At 33.4% G+C, this 22,292-nt stretch overlaps 1 protein-coding gene across 1 annotated transcript in view; it reads left to right on the forward strand.

The window, feature by feature from the left end:
* Positions 1 to 22,292, forward strand: part of LOC137656862 (phospholipid-transporting ATPase IF-like) — a 66,356-nt gene extending 44,064 nt beyond the window's left edge. The window contains 14 exon segments of the mRNA XM_068391228.1: positions 2,273 to 2,451; positions 3,941 to 4,044; positions 5,504 to 5,667; positions 6,845 to 6,934; positions 7,777 to 7,923; positions 9,021 to 9,163; positions 9,615 to 9,768; positions 10,363 to 10,465; positions 13,610 to 13,815; positions 16,416 to 16,602; positions 18,038 to 18,183; positions 18,981 to 19,084; positions 20,837 to 21,008; positions 21,408 to 22,292. Coding sequence (XP_068247329.1) covers positions 2,273 to 2,451; positions 3,941 to 4,044; positions 5,504 to 5,667; positions 6,845 to 6,934; positions 7,777 to 7,923; positions 9,021 to 9,163; positions 9,615 to 9,768; positions 10,363 to 10,465; positions 13,610 to 13,815; positions 16,416 to 16,602; positions 18,038 to 18,183; positions 18,981 to 19,084; positions 20,837 to 21,008; positions 21,408 to 21,698 — 2,190 coding nt within the window. The 3' untranslated portion in view covers positions 21,699 to 22,292.

Below are 22,292 nucleotides of genomic sequence, written 5' to 3' on the forward strand. Positions count from 1 at the left end.
TACCTCTTCTAAAACCACCCTGTACTTCCAAGATTGCATTCTCTGTTTTATCCTTAATCCTATTAATCAGTACTCTACCATACACTTTTCCAACTACACTCAACAAACTAATACCTCTTGAATTACAACACTCATGCACATCTCCCTTACCCTTATATAGTGGTACAATACATGCACAAACCCAATCTACTGGTACCATTGACAACACAAAACACATATTAAACAATCTCACCAACCATTCAAGTACAGTCACACCCCCTTCCTTCAACATCTCAGCTTTCACACCGTCCATACCAGATGCTTTTCCTACTCTCGTTTCATCTAGTGCTCTCCTCACTTCCTCTATTGTTATCTCTCTCTCATTCTCACCTCCCATCACTGGCACCTCAACATCTGGAACAGCAATTATATCTGCCTCCCTATTATCCTCAACATTCAGCAAACTTTCAAAATATTCCGCCCACCTTTTCCTTGCCTCCTCTCCTTTTAACAACCTTCCATTTCCATCTTTCACTGTCTCTTCAATTCTTGCGCCAGCCTTCCTTACTCTCTTCACTTCTTTCCAAAACTTCTTCTTATTCTCTTCATATGACTGACCCAATCCCTGACCCCACCTCAGGTCAGCTGCCCTCTTTGCCTCACGTACCTTGCGCTTTACTTCCACCTTTTTCTCTCTATATTTTTCATACTTCTCTATACTATTACTCTGCAGCCATTCTTCAAAAGCCCTCTTTTTCTCTTCCACTTTCACCTTCACTCCTTCATTCCACCATTCACTGCCCTTCCTCATGCTGCCTCCAACAACCTTCTTGCCACATACATCACTTGCAATCCCAACAAAATTTTCTTTTACTAACTTCCATTCCTCCTCTAAATTACCAGTTTCTCTTACTCTCACCTCATCATATGCCATTTTCAACCTTTCCTGATATTTACTTTTTACCCCCGGTTTTATTAGCTCTTCAATCCTCACTACCTCCCTTTTACATCCACCTACTCTATTCCCCCACTCTTTTGCTACAACTAATTTTCCTTCCACCAAAAAATGATCAGACATACCGTTAGCCATACCCCTAAACACGTGCACGTCTTTCAATCTTCCAAACATTCTTTTAGTTACCAACACATAATCCATTAATGCCCTTTCTACTACTCTTCCATTTGCCACTCTTACCCATGTATACTTATTCTTATCTTTCTTTTTAAAGAAGCTAGCACCTATTACCATCTCTTGTTCAACACACATGTCTACCAGTCTCTCACCACTCTCATTTTCACCTGGTACGCCATACTTACCAATGACACCTTCTACCTCTCCAGCGCCCACTCTAGCATTTAAGTCACCCATAACAACTACATAATTCCTTCTACCCAGTCCTTCTACACACCTAGTTAAATCATTCCAGAACTCATTCCGATCTTCTTTACTTTTATCACTACCTGGCCCATACGCACTGACAAACGCCCAACATTCCCTACCCAACCTAACCCTTACCCACATTAACCTAGATGATATCTCCTTCCATTCCACTACTTTACCTGTCATCCATTCACTCAGCAATAACGCCACACCCTCTCTCGCTCTTCCCCTTTCAATCCCAGACACTCTACCAGACATTTCACCAAACATCACTTCACCCTTTCCTTTCATCTTTGTCTCACAGAAGGCCAATACATCCATCCTTCTACTTCTAAACATACTTCCAATCTCACATCTTTTACTCTCTATCGTACTACATCCACGCACATTTAAACACCCCAAAACTAGAGTGCGGGGAGCAGTCACTCTCCCCCCAGCTCCATCTCCTTGTCGATGTCTCGCAGGAATTTTTTACAGGAGAAGGGGTTCCCAGCCCCCTCGTCCCGTCCCTTTTAGTCGCCTCTTACGACACGCAGGGATAACGTTGGCGCTATTCTAATTTTTATATGCCCCCGCGGCCACAGGGGGCATATATATATATATACATATATATATATATATATATATATATATATATATATATATACAGTATATATATATATATATATATATAAATTATATATATATATATAGCATATTTATTAGTTATAAATATATATATATATATATATATATATATATGTGTGTGTGTGTGTGTGTGTGTGTGTGTGTGTTGTAAAAGTTAAGACAGATACATACTGTAAATAAATAAAGAGGTCACAATGGTTAATAAAATTGTATAAGTAACAAAGCATCTTGATCATGGTACTAGTTAAATAGGAGAAACTGAGACAGAGAATATTTCCGTTTCAGGTCGAACTCGAGATTTTCCTCGAGACACTGGCACTGTGCCACACGGTTCGAGTGACAGCCAACAGCAGCAAGGCCAAGGACGACTTCACCCACAAGGTCGAGGATGGTGAAGTATTGATGAAGTTCCAGTACCAAGCTTCCAGCCCGGATGAGAAGGCCTTGGTGGAGGCCTGTGCTGCGTATGTAGCTAACTACTTTCTTCCTTTATCTTGTTTTGTGTTTAAAAAGACTGGTCTCAAGTGTAATCTCGGAAGCCTCTCTCTCTCTCTCTCTCTCTCTCTCTCTCTCTCTCTCTCTCTCTCTCTCTCTCTCTCTCTCTCTCTCTATATATATATATATATATATATATAATATTTGTATACAGTATATATATATATATATATATATATATATATATATATATATATATATTTGTGTGTGTTTGGGTGTGTGTATATATGCATATATATGTGTATATACATATATATATAAATATATATATATATATATATATATATATATATATATATATATATATATATATATATATATATATATATATTTCTCTAAATTGTTGTGATTCCTCGTTGAACAACCTTTCTGATTCTCAGCTTATATTTTGAGATGGGATGACTTTACGCCTGCCTATCTGCACTCTGTTTGAAATTGTACACAATTGTTGCATAGAATCTCAAAAAGAGTGGAGATAGGCGTAAAGCACTGGATTATTGCTTATAATGGGTTTTAACAAATGCCCTGTAGCCTACTATCAGATGTGAGTCTTATCCTATTAAATATAGAAAAGAATGAGTATTGAATTCCTATTAATCTGTACAGAATAAAGTAAAGGAAATTAGCTTTTAGGTACATTGGTCCAGTTTGAATACAGAATGCATATTAATAAAATTTGTTATCTCTTTATAAAATTAAACACCCAAGAATAGAATAGGAATGTGTACCATGGATTTATGAGCAGGTAACCCTCCATACGTCCACGTTTTCTGTTACTGAAAAGTACTTCGTTTTCTCTTCATTATTGTGACTAACTTAGGAATAAAAAACCGAACTTTTTAAGAAATCACGAAATTTGTACTTTGATATGACAATGAAGAATGTATCAGATCTCTAGACCCTTAAGTTACACTGGTTACTGATTCATACTATATTCACACATAATCAGAATTCCTAGGAATTCGGAAGTTTTGCTTGATTTGTGTCATAAAAGACAATTCCGAGCCTTGAGCCAGACAAAGTCACGAATGACAGTGAAGCATCATGCCTTGATGTCATGAAAATAGAAAAAGACATTTTTGTTCTAGATCTAACAGAATCAAAGTGAACAAGACATTAATAATGATGATAGATGTTTTCTACAGTTTTTAAATTTTGCTACAAAATAGATTGTATAAGTTACAGCAAGATGCATTTCATATTGAACTAATATCGATAACTAATTCTGTAATTAGGCTACACATTTCCATAATCAATGAGATAGAAAAACCTCCACCTCTTGTTTACAAAAAACGGAAATATGCTCTCTCTCTCTCTCTCTCTCTCTCTCTCTCTCTCTCTCTCTCTCTCTCTCTCTCTCTCTCTCTCTCTCTCTCTCTCTCTCTCTCTCTAACATGACTCTTTCTATTCTATGCCAAATACGCCAGGTCAGCTCAAAGTACTTTTTTTCTTTCACAGGTTCGGTGTTATATTCGAACAACAAATTGGGAACCAGTTGACACTGGACTTTCGAGGTCAGAAGAGGACCTTCACTAGACTTCAAGTTTTAGAATTTGACTCCGGTAAGTATTTTGCAAAGTCGCCTATAGGATGGCATTAAAAGAATGTCCTCTCAGTATCTCAGTAACCTTTTATTTCTCTCAGTAAACTAGAGCATTAATACTTTTAGTACTGTTAATGCCTTTCAAATGCTTTCGGTACCTCAGAACTTTTGAATGCTCCCAGTAATTAAGTGCCTTTTGAATGATCTCTTTCTGTATAGCTATATATATTTTGATACTCTCGGTATCCGGTACCTTTCCAATACTCTCGCTACACATGTGAGGTATTTAAAAATCATAACCAAATGTCTTTTTAAATGCTCTTTATCCCTGAATACCTTTTCTAATTCTTTCAATAGCTGATTAAATTGTCTAATAATCTCAGTTCCAGGCTACCTTGTCTAATTCTCTTAATCTTTGAATACCCATTCCTAATGCTCTCAACCCTTGAATACATGTCTGATGATCTCAACCCTTGAATAGGGCTAGCTCTGTAAGAATCGTGCTTGACTCAGTAGCTTGGCAAATCTCCCCTCTTTTAATAATAATAAACCCTTGGATACCCTTTAAAGGTTTAAATGTCACCCTCGAATGGCAGAGGAAAGGGACAAAACAATGCCCTAAAGACTGATCATATATACATATTACAAACAGCGCCTAAGACCGGTCTATAACAGGCTAGGACAAGGGAGGGCCAGGCGATGACTGCTGATGAATCAGCAGGTAGACCCATTAACTCCACCAGACCAACCCATCCCTAGCTCAAAAGGATGGTGAGGTTGCAAACACTACTATATACTATTAATCTTCAGTGGGGTCTCGAACTTCCGTACAACAGATTGGCAAGCATGCACATTTCCAATAGACAACGAATATCCTTAAAATAACCGGCGATTTGCTACTTCTCTTGGTTCTGGATTCAAGCCTCTGCATCAAATTTTCTACTTATAACATTTTATAACATTTTCCGGCTCCTAAATTCTTCTCGAGCTAAATTTGTTTTAAGAGTAATTTCTTAATGTTATTAAAAATGAAAGAAACAGTGGTGATGGTGAAAGTAGTGGAAAGAACACTGCAACTAGTGTTGATTGTGATAATAGTACAAAAATAGTATAAGTAGAGGCAGTAACAGTCTAAAAGGAAACGTTGTAGTGATGGTATAGAAGTAATGGCAGGAGTACTATTCAAAGCAATGGTTATGGTAATTGTAGTAGTGGTATCAATAGTAGTAGTAGTAGTAGTAGTAGTAGTTGTAGTAGTAGTAGTAGTAGTAGTAGCAGAAACGAGGATGCCAGGACTATAGCCTAAATACATGTGATGGTTTAAGCTTAAGGGCAACACCCTTATTTTTCTAAGTAAGAAATGATAATCGTATGCTTTGCTGGAACATGGAGTGGGGAGAGGGGCAGCAATAGTCCCAGCTAGGCCCTGTGACCCAGGATTGTAAATAAATGTAAGTCATTAGAGTTAATTCCTGCAGATCGGAAACGCATGTCAGTCGTGATAAAGGACAACGCATCAGGCAGCATTTGGCTCCTGACGAAGGGAGCCGAGAGCAGCGTCTTCAAGAAATGCAAATTCCTCAATGACTACCATCGCCAGGTCTATGAACTGACGAACAATCACATCAATGACTATGCTATGGCAAGGCTGAATTACTTTTAGTTGAGGATATTTTCTCATGTTAACTATTTCTTTATCTCACGGTTGTTTTCTAAGTACATGAATCATATCTTTAGTGTAAATGCTAATAAGGGTGATGTTTTGGTTTTATTTGATTCTTTTTACATTAATAGTATTTGGATAATACCCTATTCCTCTGATGGTTAATTTTCTTTTAACACGAAAATACCATTTTATTTTCTCAAGGGTCACGTTATGGGTAAGGTTTTGTACCATAGTTTTAATAGGTATATAAAACAATACTAACTTTCATATCATCTTACATAGAAATCAAATATTTATGAAGATAGAATGAAATAATTTTTATCTTTGTGCCTGATTTACAGAAAAAAAAATTTCCAGCTATCAGTCAAAGTTCAAGAATTGAGGACAGAATTGTTTTTTTTTTTTTAATTTGTCGTAGAAAATTGACACAACAATATTTTTGTGATAATGTCATGATAATGATAAAATATAAGATTATACATTATTCTAAAGAGTGAAGATTGTTTGCTACAAAAAAAACAAACACGACCCCTTATTGTTTTTTAATCAATCAATGGTTTTCCCAGGTATGACTAACACTTACTATTCATGACTGAAACCTTGACAAATATCTTTTTTTTACTATAATTGATACCTTTTATTAATCATGATTGATACTATTTCAACTTCAGTTGACACTTTCAATACTTAACTATATAATTACACTTCCATAGTCATTGGGAAAGAATCTAAATATCTAAATTTCTAATGAAAGGACATCTTAGGTTCCATGTTCTATAAGAATCTCAGTTGCAATACTATCGTACTGTTTTCTTCAAGTCACCCATGTATATATATATATATATATATATATATATATATATATATATATATATATATAAATATATATATATATATATATATATATATACAGTATATATATATATACATATATATATATATATATATATATATATATATATATATATATATATATATATATATAAATATATATATATATATATATATATATATATATATATATATATATATATATATACGGTATATATATATATATATATATATAAATATATATATATATATATATATTTATATATATATATATATATATATATATATATATATATATATAAATTCACTTCCTTACTTTCAGATTGGTTTAAGAACTTTGGCCGTGGCCAGAAGAGAGCTGACGCCAGAACTCTACGAACAGTTTTCTCAAGATTTGAATAAAGCAAGACAGGTTAGCTATTTAGATTGCTTTAAGTTCTTCTTCAAGAAATTCTGTCCACACATAAAAGTAAATTTTAGTTATGTAAAACTTTTCCCTTTCAATCCCGTTTTCAGTATAGCAATTTAGAACCTTGTAATACTGTAGCTCCTGAACCTTGTCTTTCAAAGATAAAGTATAATAGAACTACTTAAACTTTAATCTGTTTTTTATAGTATAGAAATTATAGAATCATTGAATACTTTAGCATTTAGACATTGTTTGTCGCATGAGATGAATGTAAGAGTCTTTTAGATATTTTGTTAAGCAGAAATTTTAAGACCATAGAATACATAAGATAAGTAAGAAGGCCAAGTAATAGCAACAAACAGGAAAATATTGTAATACTCTTTTTTTTTTTTTTTACTTTCTAAAAGAATGTTTTATCTATTTCCTTATTTCCTTTCCTTACCAGGTTATTTTTCCTTGTTGGAGCACCTGGGCTGAAGCTTATAGCATACTGCTTTTCCAACTAGGGTTGTAGCTTAGCTAAAAATAATAATAATAATAATAATAATAATAATAATAATAATGATAATAATAATAATAATAATAATAACAACAACAACAACAACAACAACAACAACAATAATAGTAATAATAATAATAATAATAATAATAATAATAATGATAATAATAATATTAATAAAATTAATAATAATAATACTAATAATAATAATGATAATAGTAGTAGTAGTAGTAAAAGTAATAATAATAATAATAATAATAATAATAATAATAATAATAATAATAATAGTAGAGCAGTAGTAGTAGTAGTAGTAGTAGTAATAATAATAATAATGAAACCTTCATAGAAACTCGATGGACGAGAAGAGGCAGTGACTGAAGTCATGAACAGGATGGAGGATGGTCTTACACTCCTAGGAGCCACTGGAGTGGAAGATCTCCTTCAAGATGGAGTGCAGGAAACACTTGAATCTTTGAGAGTGGCCGGCATCAAGGTCAGAAAGAATCCTCTGAAATATTTGGAAGTTTTTAAGTTGTTTACTTGAAAGCGTTGTTTACTGTTTACATGATTTTATTAATTGTTTTTTAACAATACATATTTAATGTAATTTCATTTGAGGTTTTTGATATTATTATATATACCATGATCCTAAATTACTTTCAACAATACCCATTTAATGTAATTTATTTTGAGGTTCTTGATATTATGTATACAGTAGTCATACATTACATACAGGTGAAAATATTATAATTATGTTAAGTCTTAATGATAATTTATATCTTAATCTAAAATGGTAATCATTATAGACATCAGAACAAAATGTTGGGTGTTATTGTGATAAAAAATATTTTTCGATAAATACCTTGTAAAAATATCTTTGATTATGTAATGGTTAATACCATAAGCATGATAATTGGATTTCAATCTTAATATGGCCCATTGCCGCTTGCACCTGACTACTAAGACAGAGTAACAAAGGACCCAACATTCATAGCAAACGTAGGTCCTATTTAATCCCATTGAAAATAAAGTACGAGCTCAATTACCCATATGAAACATGACGCGTTGTCTGCCACCCGAAGATTGAGTGACTTTTTAGACTCATCCTTCTGAGGATCCGATGACGCAAATTAGAGTCATCCGTTCATATAACCATAATTTCTATATCTAAATTTATTCAGCTTTCTAATGCAAATTTTAGTTTCAGTCTATCTTTATTACTTTATTCTTAACTCTATGAAACGTCAACATAAGTATGTTGATACATGACGTTATGGCTTGATTCTGTTATGGACTGGATCACCAAAGGGTTAATAAGACACATAATGCTTTTAAGGTCGTTGAGTACCGAGTGACTCGGTGATCAATACTCTAAGAAAACACTTAGCATTTTGTAAATAGTTGACTACTAGTGAAACAAAATCAATCTTCTAGTTTCACAGTAAAAAAAAAAAAAAAAAAAAAAAAAAAACGGGAAGCTTGGACAGTAAATGGTACAGTGCATGATCAATCCTTATCTTTAACATATATAAAAAAATTAACAGAACAACATAGAAATAGAAGAATAAAGCTGAAATATTGATTTTGTAGGTTTGGGTCTTGACTGGGGACAAAGTGGAAACTGCCGTCAACATTGCTTATTCGTGTGGACATTTCAAGAAATTCATGACTGTTCTGGGACTGACTGGTATTCAAGACAGTGAAGGTGCTTCAGAATGTTTAGCTAGATGCGAGTAAGTATACATACATACATACATACATACATACAAACATACATACTTACATACACCAACCCCAAAGGACGGTGCAAACTTTTATAAACATAAAAAAACTCAAATAAATCACAGTGATTAAAATAATAATAATGTATAATACATACATACATACATACATACATATATACATACATGCACCAACCCCAAGGGACGGTAAAAACTTTTATAAACATAAAAAACTCAAGTAAATCACAATGATTAAAATAATAATAATGTATAATACATACATACATAAATACATATTTACATACATACTCCAACACCAAGGAACTGTGCAACTTTTTTAAAGAGAAAAAAATCAAGTAAATCACAATAATTAAAATGACAATAATGATAATAATATATCAAATGACCATAATAAACCACGTTCTTTGACTAAAAAATTCGTTTATCCTACAATTCCCCGTAGCGAAGAATCGAAAGATGATGGACATTACGGCTTGGTAGTGGACGGCGCCTCTCTCCAGATCCTCCTGGAGCACCTGCAGGAGAAGTTCTACGAGGTCTGCAGCAGGTGCACGGCCGTCGTCTGCTGCAGGATGTCGCCCAAACAGAAGGCAGAGGTATTAGGAAAAAAAAAAAAAAAAAAAAAAAAAAAAAAAAAAAAAAAAAAATTGGTCTGCCCACCTTATAATTGTTTGCAACTATGTCCCTATTCGTACGTGTTATATCTTGTTTGTTAACTGCGTATTCATGCGTAGACCTGTATTTATTTTGTTTGTTTATGTTTACTTGTTACTTTTTATTGCTGTTTAAACAAACGTTCTCTTGATTGGCTCCTCTCCACTTCCACGTGAGAATTCTTACCTTACGTCTTAAATCAATACCCTGCTTACTTGGCATGTCTCATTTATGCATGTATTGGTTAGGTAGTAACAAATCAAATAAATATGACATCTAAATGTAATTTGGTTACTTATAATGATTTAGATGTCATATTCATCTATCTACTATAATTATTATCTTTATTCTGTTCTACTTATAATCTTTCGGGGGAAAATTTGCTCGGCAGGTTAAAGAATGCAAATTCTTGGAGTTTATAAATACATGTATCAAGATGCCATCAAGTGATCAAGAGACCATTTCTAATATAAAAATAATAAAATAAGTATATTATTAAGTAAGAGATATCTAACTAACTAATTCACTCTTCACAGACAGTGCGATTAGTTAAGAAGTCGTCAGAGAACCCTGTCTGCGCTGCCATAGGAGACGGCGCCAATGATGTATCGATGATCCAAGAGGCTCATATCGGGTTTGGTAAGGTTACCTGAGGTTATTATTATTATTATTTTTATTATTATTATTATTATTATTATTACTAGCCAAGCTACAGCCATAGTTGGAAAAGCAAGATGCTATAAGCCCAAGGGCTCCAATAGGGAAAAATAGCCCAGTTAGGAAAGGAAATAAGGAAATAAATAAATGATGAGAACAAATTAACAATAAATCATTCTAAAAACAGTAACAACGTCAAAACAGATATATTATTGTTATTATTATTATTATTATTATTATTATTATTATTATTATTACTAGCCAAGCTACAGCCATAGTTGGAAAAGCAAGATGCTATAAGCCCAAGGGCTCCAATAGGGAAAAATAGCCCAGTTAGGAAAAGAAATAAGGAAATAGATAAATGGTGAGAACAAATTAACAATAAATCATTCTTAAAAACAGTAACAACGTCAAAACAGATATATTATTATTATTATTATTATTATTATTATTGTTATTATTATTATTATTATTACTTGCTAAGCCACAACCCCAGTTGGAAAAGCAGGACGCTATAAGCCCAGGGGGCCCCAACAGGGAAAACAGCACAGCGAGGAAAGGAAACAAGGAAAAATAAAATATTTTAAGAAGAGATACAACATTAAAATAAATATTCCCTATATAAACTATAAAACTATAAAACTTTATCTATAATCAACTTTTGTTGATTAGGTATATACAGGTTAATATTAGATAAAATTCTATTTTTAATGAGCATTCTCTTTGATAAAATGTTATCTTTTTTTTTAACGAGCATTCTCTTTGATAATATTCTATCTTTTTTAATGAGCATTCTCTTTGATAAAATTCCATCTTTTTCAATTAGCATTCTCTTTGATAAAATTTTATCTCTTTTTGATGAGCATTCTCTTTGATAAAATTCCATCTTTTTTTGAATGAGCATTCTCTTTGATAAGATTCTCTCTTCTTCAATGAGCATTCTCTGTGATAAAATTCTATCTTGTTTAATGAACATTCTCTTTAATAAAATTCCATCTTTATTTAATGAGCATTCTCTTTGATAAAATTTTATCCTTTTTTTTTTTAATGAGCATTCTCTTTGATACAATTTTATCTTTTTAGTGACCATTCTCATTGATAAAATTTTATCTTTTTTTTTTAATGAGCATTCTCTTTGATAAAATTATATCTTTTTTAATGAGCATTCACTTTGATAAAATTCTATCTTTATTTAATGAGCATTCTCTTTGATAAAATATTATCTTTTTTTAATTGGCATTCTCTTTGATAGCATTCTCTTTTATATTGAGTGTTCTCTGTGATAATATCTATAAAATTATGTACAGTTGGATGTAGGAAATCCTGGCACACCTCGCTCTGAATTTATGTTTCCTGTCCCAGCCCACGCCTCTGCCATCGGTCCGTGCACTATAAGCTGTTTGGTTACTCACCAAGCTGTAAGGGTGTGACAGGGTGCACTTTTTCGAAGCGAGGAGTGACAGGATTCCTGTGTCCAGCTGTACAAATAAAACTCTTTTTTTTTTTTTTACATGAAGTTACCTATAATTCTGATGTTAATTAGGTATTAATAGATTTACCTATGACAAGATTTCAATTGAGTGAGAATCATCTTTATCTTTACCTGTAATAGTATCTTGTAAATTCTGTGCCTTTGGAATTACCTGCAGCAATATTATTAGAAATCCCTTCTTTATTAACTTTATAATGTGCACCTGCAAAATTACCCATAAATATGATAATTACGTTTACAAAGATTATGATTTTCTATAATAATCTCTTGTAGATCATGTAGCTATAGAATAACTGGAGATAATTTTTTTCTGCAGTTTTAAAAATTATATCTAACTCATAAACCAATGCTCAGGATACCTGCAGTTTAAAGGTTTAAAGGGCACTCATGAATGGGAGAAGCAAGGGACAGTGACATTGCCCTATCCAGCAGGATAATGCCCTAGAGACTGACCATATATACATATGATCAGCTCCCAAGCCCCATCTACACCCAAGCTAGGACCAAGGAGGGCCAGGCAATGGCTGCTGATGACTCAGCAGATAGACCTATAGGCTCCCCTAAACCCTCCATTCTAAGCTCACAAGGATGGTGAGATTGCAGCAACCAAAGAAACTAACGAGTTTGAGCGGGACTCGCACCCCAGTCTGGCGTTCACAAGTCAGGACGTTACCACATCTGCCACCACAACCCTAAATTACCTCTAGGAATTGTTCATATAAAAACACCTCTTCGTTATCCTAGTTTTTGTGACTAGACCGTAACACATATTCCTAATAACGTGACTCGATATAACTTAATTATTCAATCAATTAGTCCATAATACTTTTTAATTATTTTCGAGAATAATTGGCGTTATGTTATCATTACTATCATCAGCATGTAACAATACATGTAATGCATGATTTTAAAGACAAACAGCTAAAAGAAAGTAAAAATAAAAATTCGTGAGGGAAATAAATAGATGGGAAGATAAAAAAAAAAAAACAGTATTCCTCTTAAAATATTTTATTTTTCCTTGTTTCTTTCCCTCACTGGGCTATTTTACCTGTTGGAGCCCCTGTGCATATAGCATTCAGCTTTCCAACTAGTGTTGTAGCTTAGTAAGTAATAATAATGATAATAATAATAATAATAATAATTAATTGACCCTCTTCTTGTCATATCTGACGAGAATCATGGGATCGAACACAGGAAATTACCATCTCCCCTATATGATAACGAGTAAGTGTCTGGATATATATATATATATATATATATATATATATATATATATATATAAATATATATATATATATATATATATATATATATATATATATCTTTCCAGTCACGCTATGTGGCATTGCCAGACGTATAACGCATTGGTCTCTTCCCATCCCTCGGTAGTGTTTAAAAAGTATAGTCATACCCTGGTGAGAGGGTGCACAAGGAAACCACAACTTCCATGTTGTAGTTAGGAAAGGGGTAGGGGTGGGAAGGGTTGAATCTGTGTGTGTGCGTGCGCGTGTATGTGTATGTGTATGTGCTTTTGTATCTAAATATTTAACTTTTTTTTTTCTTTTTTTTTACGATTCGCGTACACTAATAAATCAATGAAGACGTAAATCTCATCTTCTTCCCACCTTCTGCAGGAATCATGGGCAAAGAAGGTCGCCAGGCCGTCAGGTGTTCTGACTTCTCCTTCGCTCGCTTCCGCTTCCTGAAGAAGGTGCTGCTGGTGCACGGACATTGGTACTACGTCCGCGTGTCGACTCTGGTGCAGTATTCCTTCTACAAGAACCTCACCTTCATCACGCCCCAGGTCTTCTTCGCCTTCTGGAACGCCTTTTCTACGCAGGTAAACGCGCGCACTTTTAGTAAGCAAATCTGATAGGTAAACGCACTTATTTCCAGTTGAGATCAGGGTAGTGTATAAACTAACATAATCTTTAAGGAAAAAACAATTCGGTCTGCCCCCTTCTCTTGCTTGAGGGTACACTCGAGCACACACTCCTATGTTATTTCTCTTCCTCTTGTTTTGTTAAAGTTTTTATAGCTTATATAGGAGATATTTATTGTTGTTACTCTTAAAATATTTTATTTTCCTTTTTTCCTTTCCTCACTGAGCTATTTTCCCTGTTGGAGCCCCTGGGGTTATTGCATCCTGCTTTTCCAACTAGGGTTGTAGCTTAGTAAGTAATAATAATGATAATAATAATTGATTGCAATATAACCCTTTCCATTCGTGATCTAACTTGTTTTTTCACTGCCTATTCACGAGTAGACCTATATCTATTTATTTTGTTTTTTCGTTTATATTTACTTGTAAACACAATCACAAATGTACACGCATAAAGTCTGTCTTCCGTACAAGTAAAGACGTAGCCTATTGGAAACGTCAGTGCATGGTGATCTGCCGGACTGGGGTTCGAGTCCCGCTCAAACTCAATTATTTCTTGTAGTGTCTGCAACCTCACCATCCCTGTAAGCTAGAGAAGAGGGGTGTTTTTTTTTTTTTTTTTTTTTAGCCTATAGGTTAACTGCTGAGGTATAAGCAGCCATGGCCTGCGCCTCCTTGGTCCTAGCTTGGGTGGAGGAGAGGCTTGAGCGTTGATCATAATGTCAATCTCTAGGACATTGTCCTGCTAGGGTACTATCACTGTCCCTTGCCTCTGCCATGCATGAGTGACCTTTAAACCTTTAGAATGAAACATGCACATACCTGTACCCTGTTTTACGCATGTAACATGCTAAAGTAAATGTGATAGATTTGCAACTATGAATGAAAATTGGTATGCGTTTCATGTGATAGTTTTTAGCTAATTGGTCTCCATGCAGTAACCTAACTTATACTTGCTTGAGGGTAAACTCGGGCACACTATTCTATCTAATTTCTCTTCCTCTTGTTTTGTTAAAGTCTTTATAGTTTATATAGGTAATAGTCATTTTAATGTTGTTACTGTTCTTAAAAATATTTCATTTTTCCTTGTTTCCTTTCCTCACTGGGCTATTTTCCCTGTTGGGGCCCCTGGTCTTACAGCATCCTGCTTTTCCAACTAGGGTTGTAGCTTAGCAAGTAATAATAATAATAATAATAATAATAATAATAATAATAATAGTACTTTCGTAAAAATACCGGTAATTTGTGCACGATTAGAATTTTACGAGTCATGTTATTATTTTTGTAGAGGTTAAACAAAGTTTTTTCACACATTAAATATGTGAATATTTACAGCTACAGTAAATATATATAACTACGAGTTTATCACATTATGGAAATACACACACATGCTCTCTCTCTCTCTCTCTCTCTCTCTCTCTCTCTCTCTCTCTCTCTCTCTCTCTCTCTCTCTCTCTCTCTCTCTCTCTTTAAATATATATATATATATATATATATATATATATATAATTTCACATTAGTTGATTCATACACCTATACCTCAGCGGCACGTCGAACCCCTACACGCACTGAGCCTTTCACACTATCTTGCAAGCACTCTTTATTTCCTAAGAGTCTTTCATCACATGGAGAACTTCTTTCCCTCTGAACTTTTAGCATTATCCTGTTGCGGTTCGTTCTATCCACATGGCCTTACTCTCAGATTAGCTCCTCTCCTGCTCTACCATAAGCCACACTTCTATCATAAATACTGTTGCTTACTTTCAACAACCTATGATCAATAATATCCCTTAGCAACATTATCCCTATTGTCTCTTCATTATTTATACCATTCGCCTTTTTTATTTTCTATCAAACTTCCTACATAAGTATTTCATGACAAATTCTTTATCTTTATCTTAAGCTACAAATCTTACCCATCAGTTCTGTCACCTGTCTTATTTTTTCAATCATAATTTTACTTTGAATAATGTTATAACTCCTAAACGTGGCGAAAGGGTTTGCATATCACCATGATCAACAAATCTGTACTAGTCAGGCCCCCCTATGCTACATTGGTTTGCTGTGAGCGATCTGACGAAAATCTCCCACCATCACCAATTCGCACTAGCCAGCATGGTGATGAAAACTGGCCAAACTCCAGACATGAATTGACATGCCTGAGGCCTTTGCTCTGCAGTGGACTAGAAACGACTGCATTTGTTGTTTGTTGCATATATATATATATATATATATATATATATATATATATATATATGTATATATATATATGTATATATATACATATATATATATATACATATATATATATATATGTATATATATATATATGTGTGTGTGTGTGTGTATTTTATATATGTATATACATATATATATATACATATATATACATATATATATATATATATATATATATATATATATATACACAGTATGTGGATACTGTGTGTGTGTGTATGAGCGCCTGTGTCTGTACATGTTTGTAAGTGTATGCGTGTTCACAAATGTCTATACTTACTAAGACCTACCACCAATAACATCGTCCCTTCCTCTACCAGACTGTATACGACAGCTTGGTCCTCACTATGTACAACATCACATTCACGGCGCTGCCAGTGTTGGTATACGGTCTCTTCGACCAGAACATCCCTTCCGACCTCCTGATGTCTCGTCCGCATCTCTATAAAGCGAACGCAAAGAACGCCTCCATGTCTTGGTCCACATTTTTCATGTGGATAGGTTTCGGTGAAGAGAGTTTTTTTGATTTTTGGTTTTTAGTTTGTGGTGTTTACTGTTTCGTTTGTAGATTTATAGTTTGTTTAGTCTATTGTGGGATTTTTAATCTAATATTAAAATGAGTGATTTTCTATGGGCATTCTAATCTCATGTTAGATTTGGTGAAATGTAACTTGAAGTTTTAAATTACATTTAAGTGTCTGTGTAATTTACTTTCTAATTTTTTTTTTTTTTTTTTTTTTTTTTTTTTTTTTTTTTTTTTGCTGTTTAATTCTATACATTTTAATGTCCGTTTTGACATAATCCGATTTTATGTATATTTAATGTCAACTTCTTAGCTTATTGTTCAGTTTTAGGCAATGCATCGGTAACTTTTGAATTTATGGTTAAATTTAATGCAGTTTAATGCAGTCCTTTTATTTTTATGTGCATTTTTGTTTGGGCACAATTCTTTGGTGCAGAAAATTTGCTAATTTCTGTCGTACGTTTTCCTAATTCGTTGATTATTTTCTAATGCCAGAAAAAAAAGACACGAATTGTTAATTTGCATTGTATTTGTAACATAGTATTATACTTTACCATTCCTTTCCTCACTGGGCTATTTTTTCCCTGTTGTAGCCCTTGGGCTCATAGCATCCTACTTTTCTAACTAGGGTTGTAGCTTAGCAAATAATAATAATAATAATAATAATAATAATAATAATAGTTCCACTAGGCTAAATTGTCAGCAATACGTAGTGTGAGGGTCCTTAATTCGATTCCCGCTCGTGGCTTCATGTACTTTACTAACGAACACGATCTTGCCATCCATGAGATTTAGGAATACCATGTTTACACGGCCCATAAGTTTAACTGATGATTCACTTGCAGCCATAATCTGGTCTACCATGGTCTTTGCTTGGGTGTATTTCATGCTTGGTAACTGATCTTAAATGATTGACTTGTTCATTATCTGTGCAATCCTGGAATAATCTTTAATATCGATTTCATTGCTTTATTCTTTTCTTCTCGCCTTTAATAGCTTCATCTGTTGTTAAATGTGGTCTCTCCTGATTACTATTCTCCTTTCATGCTTCATAAGAATGCTTCAATTTCGTACTAGGTAATTTCAATGCTTATTGATAATGGTGATATAATGTTGATGTTAACAATGATAATAATGATAGTAACAACAATAATACTGATAATAATAATAATAATAATAATAATAATAATAATAATAATAATAATAATTATTATTATTATTATTATTATTATTATTATTATTATTATTATTATTATTGTTATTATTATTATTATTATCAAAATGCTTATCTGATAATGAAAATAATACTGATAACAACGATGATTAGTTATTCATAATAATAATAATAATAATAATAATAATAATAATAATAATAATAATAATAATAATAATAAGTTATATCTTTATAATCTTTCACAGGATTATGGCACTCAGGTGTCATGTACTTTGGCCTGATGTTCTTCTATCTGACGGACCAGCCTTCTCTGCCCTTCGGCCAAACGATTGACCTCTATCTCTTTGGCACCACACTCTGCAACATTTGCGTATACGTGGTCAACATTAAGGTGTGATATAAATTTCGATGCGTTCTGCTACATGATCCGATTTATTTTCATTACAAACGAGTATAGATATACCATGTGTGTACAAACAATTGCATGATCACAGACACTTATATGTGTGTGTATATATATATATATATATATATATATATATATGTGTGTGTGTGTGTGTGTGTATGTATATATATGGATGTGTGAGCTTGTGTGTATATACATACATACATATATATAAATATATATGTAAATTACATTATATGTATATGTTCACATATTATAATATGTACTGTATGTATATGTAAGTGTATGAGCGTGTGTGAATTGGATATACTGTATATGTATGTATGTATATATATATATACATATGTATATACAGTATATGTATACATATATATATGTATATATATACAGTCTATACAATATATATATATATATATATATATATATGTGTGTGTGTGTGTGTGTGTGTGTGTGTGTGTATACATACATATTTAGACATGCATATTCAGCAGTTAAAAGATGCATGTGACAGTGACTCAAGGTTTTTGTTTCTTCTTTTTTTTTATTTATTTTACAAAACTATCTCCTGCTGGGAGGGGGGGGGGGGACTCAGCTTTCCATTAAAAATATATGTTAATGACAGTATAGTAAATAATGTACATAAGCTTCTCCAGTATGTTGTAATGCTTGTAAAATTGATTTTCTTTAAGAATCACATACCCGATAGGATTATTATCTCTACCATTTTATTCCCAATGGCGAAATGAGAAAGCCACACTAAATATCGTCATTTTTATTCGCAGTTGGTATTGGTGGCCCGATACTACACCCAGTTCTTTATTTGGTCTGTGATACTGACACTCGTCTTCTATGTGGCACTGTGCCTTTTGTATGAAGGTATTATGATGTAAGTATCAGTTTGATCTAATTGTTGTAGTAAGTATTATCATTATTTACAATATACACCAATTATTAAGAGAACAATGACTGGAAAAAATAAGATATACGATAGAGCCAAGGTCAATAAAATATAGGACAGTATATACTCAGATAGATCAAATGTGTGCATCAGAAAAAACAAGCTATGAGGGAAAATGGAAAAACAAGGGGAAGAGAGGCATAGATTCTAATGATCCAATTTGTCAGGAGAATGAATAATAATGGTAAAATTTTAAAGTATTTATAAAAGCAATGAAAATATTGATTACTCCCTCACAAAGAGAACTATAGAAAGTATTTTGTGTTTACAAAAAGTATAACTTATTCTTTTAATTGATAGGAAAATGAAGGCAAATGATTCCAAATCTAAAGTGTATCACGAGCCACTTCTAAAAGCAATATCACCAGCAACCATTACTCTTCCTGAAGCTAGTTTTTCAGCCTTTACAGTTTGAGAAACGAACACCTCTATAATGCGGTTATTAATGCTCTTTAAAACGAATTGAGCAAGACTAATGTCGAAATAATCTAACGTAGCTGGTAACGGAAGAAACTATTCAGCTACGCCACTCCAAAATTCCAAAAATTTCTACATGAAATCTGCATCGAAGGATTTGGCTTCCAAAATAGTGTAGATTTAATTGAAGTATTAGCGGGGGTTTTGAGAATATGAGATACTAATCAACACACTAATTCTTAGATTCACGACCCGGATTACAAGGAATATATACTGATTCTTATTTACGCTTCAGAAAGCCAGTATATGCGGTAATTCTTGAGCTTGTCATCTACAAAGCGAGTAGCACTCACTAATTCCTGAATTCACCAAATTTGAAAACGCTGATGCTCTATTATTATTATTATTATAATTATTATTATCAATTGCTAAGCTACAACCCTTGTTGGAAAAGCAGGATGCTATAAGCCTAGGGGCTCCAACAGGGAAAATAGCCCACAGTGAGGAAAGGAAATAATAAAAAATCAAATATATTAAGAACAGTAACAACATCAAAATAGATATTTCCTATGTAAACTATAAAAACTTTAACTAAATAAGAGGAAAATAGAATAGTGTGCCCGAGTGTAACCTCAAGCAGAAAACAAAGAAAAATAAAATATCTTTAGAACAGTAACAACATTGAAATAAATATTTCCTACATAAACTATGAAAACTTTAACAAAATAAGAGGAAGAGAAATAAAATAGAGAAGTGTGCCCGAGTGTACCCTCAAGCAAGAGAACTCTAACCTAATACAGTGGAAGATCATGACACATAATTCTTCCTTCTGAAAAATGAGGAACACAAACTAATTCTCTATGATTCTTGAGTTCATCCTTATAAAAAGTGAGAAGCAAACAATGATTTTCTTTAATTCTGACGTTCGTTCACAGCAAAACAAATAGTATATAATAATTCTAATTCCAAAGTTCATTCTCTGTCATCCAGGTAGCACACATTCATTCTTTATATCTTTATCATTACAGTAAGTAACTCGATGCTTGAGCTCTCATGTAAAGCAAGTAGCATATACAAATTCTTTAGACAATGCTCTGATACGTAAATAGCAGAAACTTCTAATTCTGAAGCTCTTTAAATAGGAGACTATTCCAGCTCTTCAGAAAAGAAAAAAAAAAAGTTCCTAGTCTAATTTCGAAAATAGGAGACTATTCCAGCTCTTCAGAAAAGAAACAAGAAGTTCCTAGTCTAATTTCTTTGCAGAGACGTTTTGGAAAACTACGAGATCTTCTGGTCCTTCTACCGCATGTATGAAAGTGCATGGCTCCAATTTGCCTCCATTTTCCTCGCTGTTGTCTGTCTGGTTCCAGATGTCATACACGTTGTCTTCCAGTCCTTGTCAGATGAAAGAGTTTTGGAGAAACGCAGAGAAAGGGTAAGAGAGAATATGATTTTTTTTTTTGGCAGGTAAAAATAGTAGAGACATCTTGTGAGATGGATAGATTTCTTTTTTCAAGTAACTTGATTCATATATTTAAAGATTCTTTTAGCATGTATTCAAAGTAAATTACCTAACTGGAGAAGATGAATGGATGAATAAATAAATAAGTAGATAAGGGTTTTTATAATACAACAGTATGAATCAAACTGATACTGACCATAAAGTTTTCGAAAATATTTGTAAATTATTTCAAGCGGTAGTGAAACACATAGAAAGCGAAAATGTAATATATTTACGGAAATCTTTGTATGATTATTGTAATAGAATTTAGTTTTCAAAAAGTGGCTCTTTTATCGCGATATGAATTCACTGACCAGTCAAATCCTGTTTCAGAAACGTCAGCGTAATATCAACCTGGTACCCGTTAAAGGCTACTTTAACGAATCCTTTGATCCTTCTGAGGGTGACGGCAACGTATGGACGATCACAAGAAATGAGTCCTGGCGAGAAAATGCAATGGGACCTTCTTCCAGGAAAAGGTCTCTGGAAAAAGACAGTCAAGATAGACAGACAATTTCAACTGGCAGAGTATCCATAAAAAGCACTGGATCACTGAAAAGTGACATAGGTGGCCAGTCGCCTTCCGAATCAGGGTCCTGGCAAGGAACCAGCGTCGTAATTTGACAGAATCTGCATAATAGGAGATAGTGAAGCGCAAAACAGTTTTACATAGAGTGAGTAGAGATAACGTTTGTGATTTGGACCCTGTGTCTGCCAGAGGAATTATAAAATGAAAAGATTGTGATGCTGCCATTAGTGTGATTATAAAGAATGCTACCAAGTGATTGGTTGAGACTAATAGATTTTGGAAGTGTGAACAGAGCTTATCCTTATGATTTGACTCAAGTGTCTCATAATCTTATTTCCGGTCATTTACTTGGTGAAGGTAACATTATGGGTGTTTCTGCCCAAATGAGCTCAGTCTTGTAAAAGGACTGTCTTTCCTCTGACTACAGTGACACTGTTGAAAGAGGTAACCCATTCCAGGTCCCACAACCAAAGATACCGAAATTCTGCACGATGACGTTTGTGGAATATTTGTGGCTCTATGAATAAGCCTATGTTTCTCTATTAGGAGCCCTATTTTTAATTAGCAATTTTCGTACTCAGGTAATTTGTCTGTGAGCTTGGTAGCTCTGTTAACGTTACCAGCTTTCCCCTAAATGAATTTACCTAAGATCTTACTTGCTGTGTAAGAAAATAAACTCACATGCAAGA

Source organism: Palaemon carinicauda, chromosome 17 (assembly GCF_036898095.1).
Source record: "Palaemon carinicauda isolate YSFRI2023 chromosome 17, ASM3689809v2, whole genome shotgun sequence".
Taxonomy (NCBI): Eukaryota; Metazoa; Arthropoda; class Malacostraca; order Decapoda; family Palaemonidae; genus Palaemon; species Palaemon carinicauda.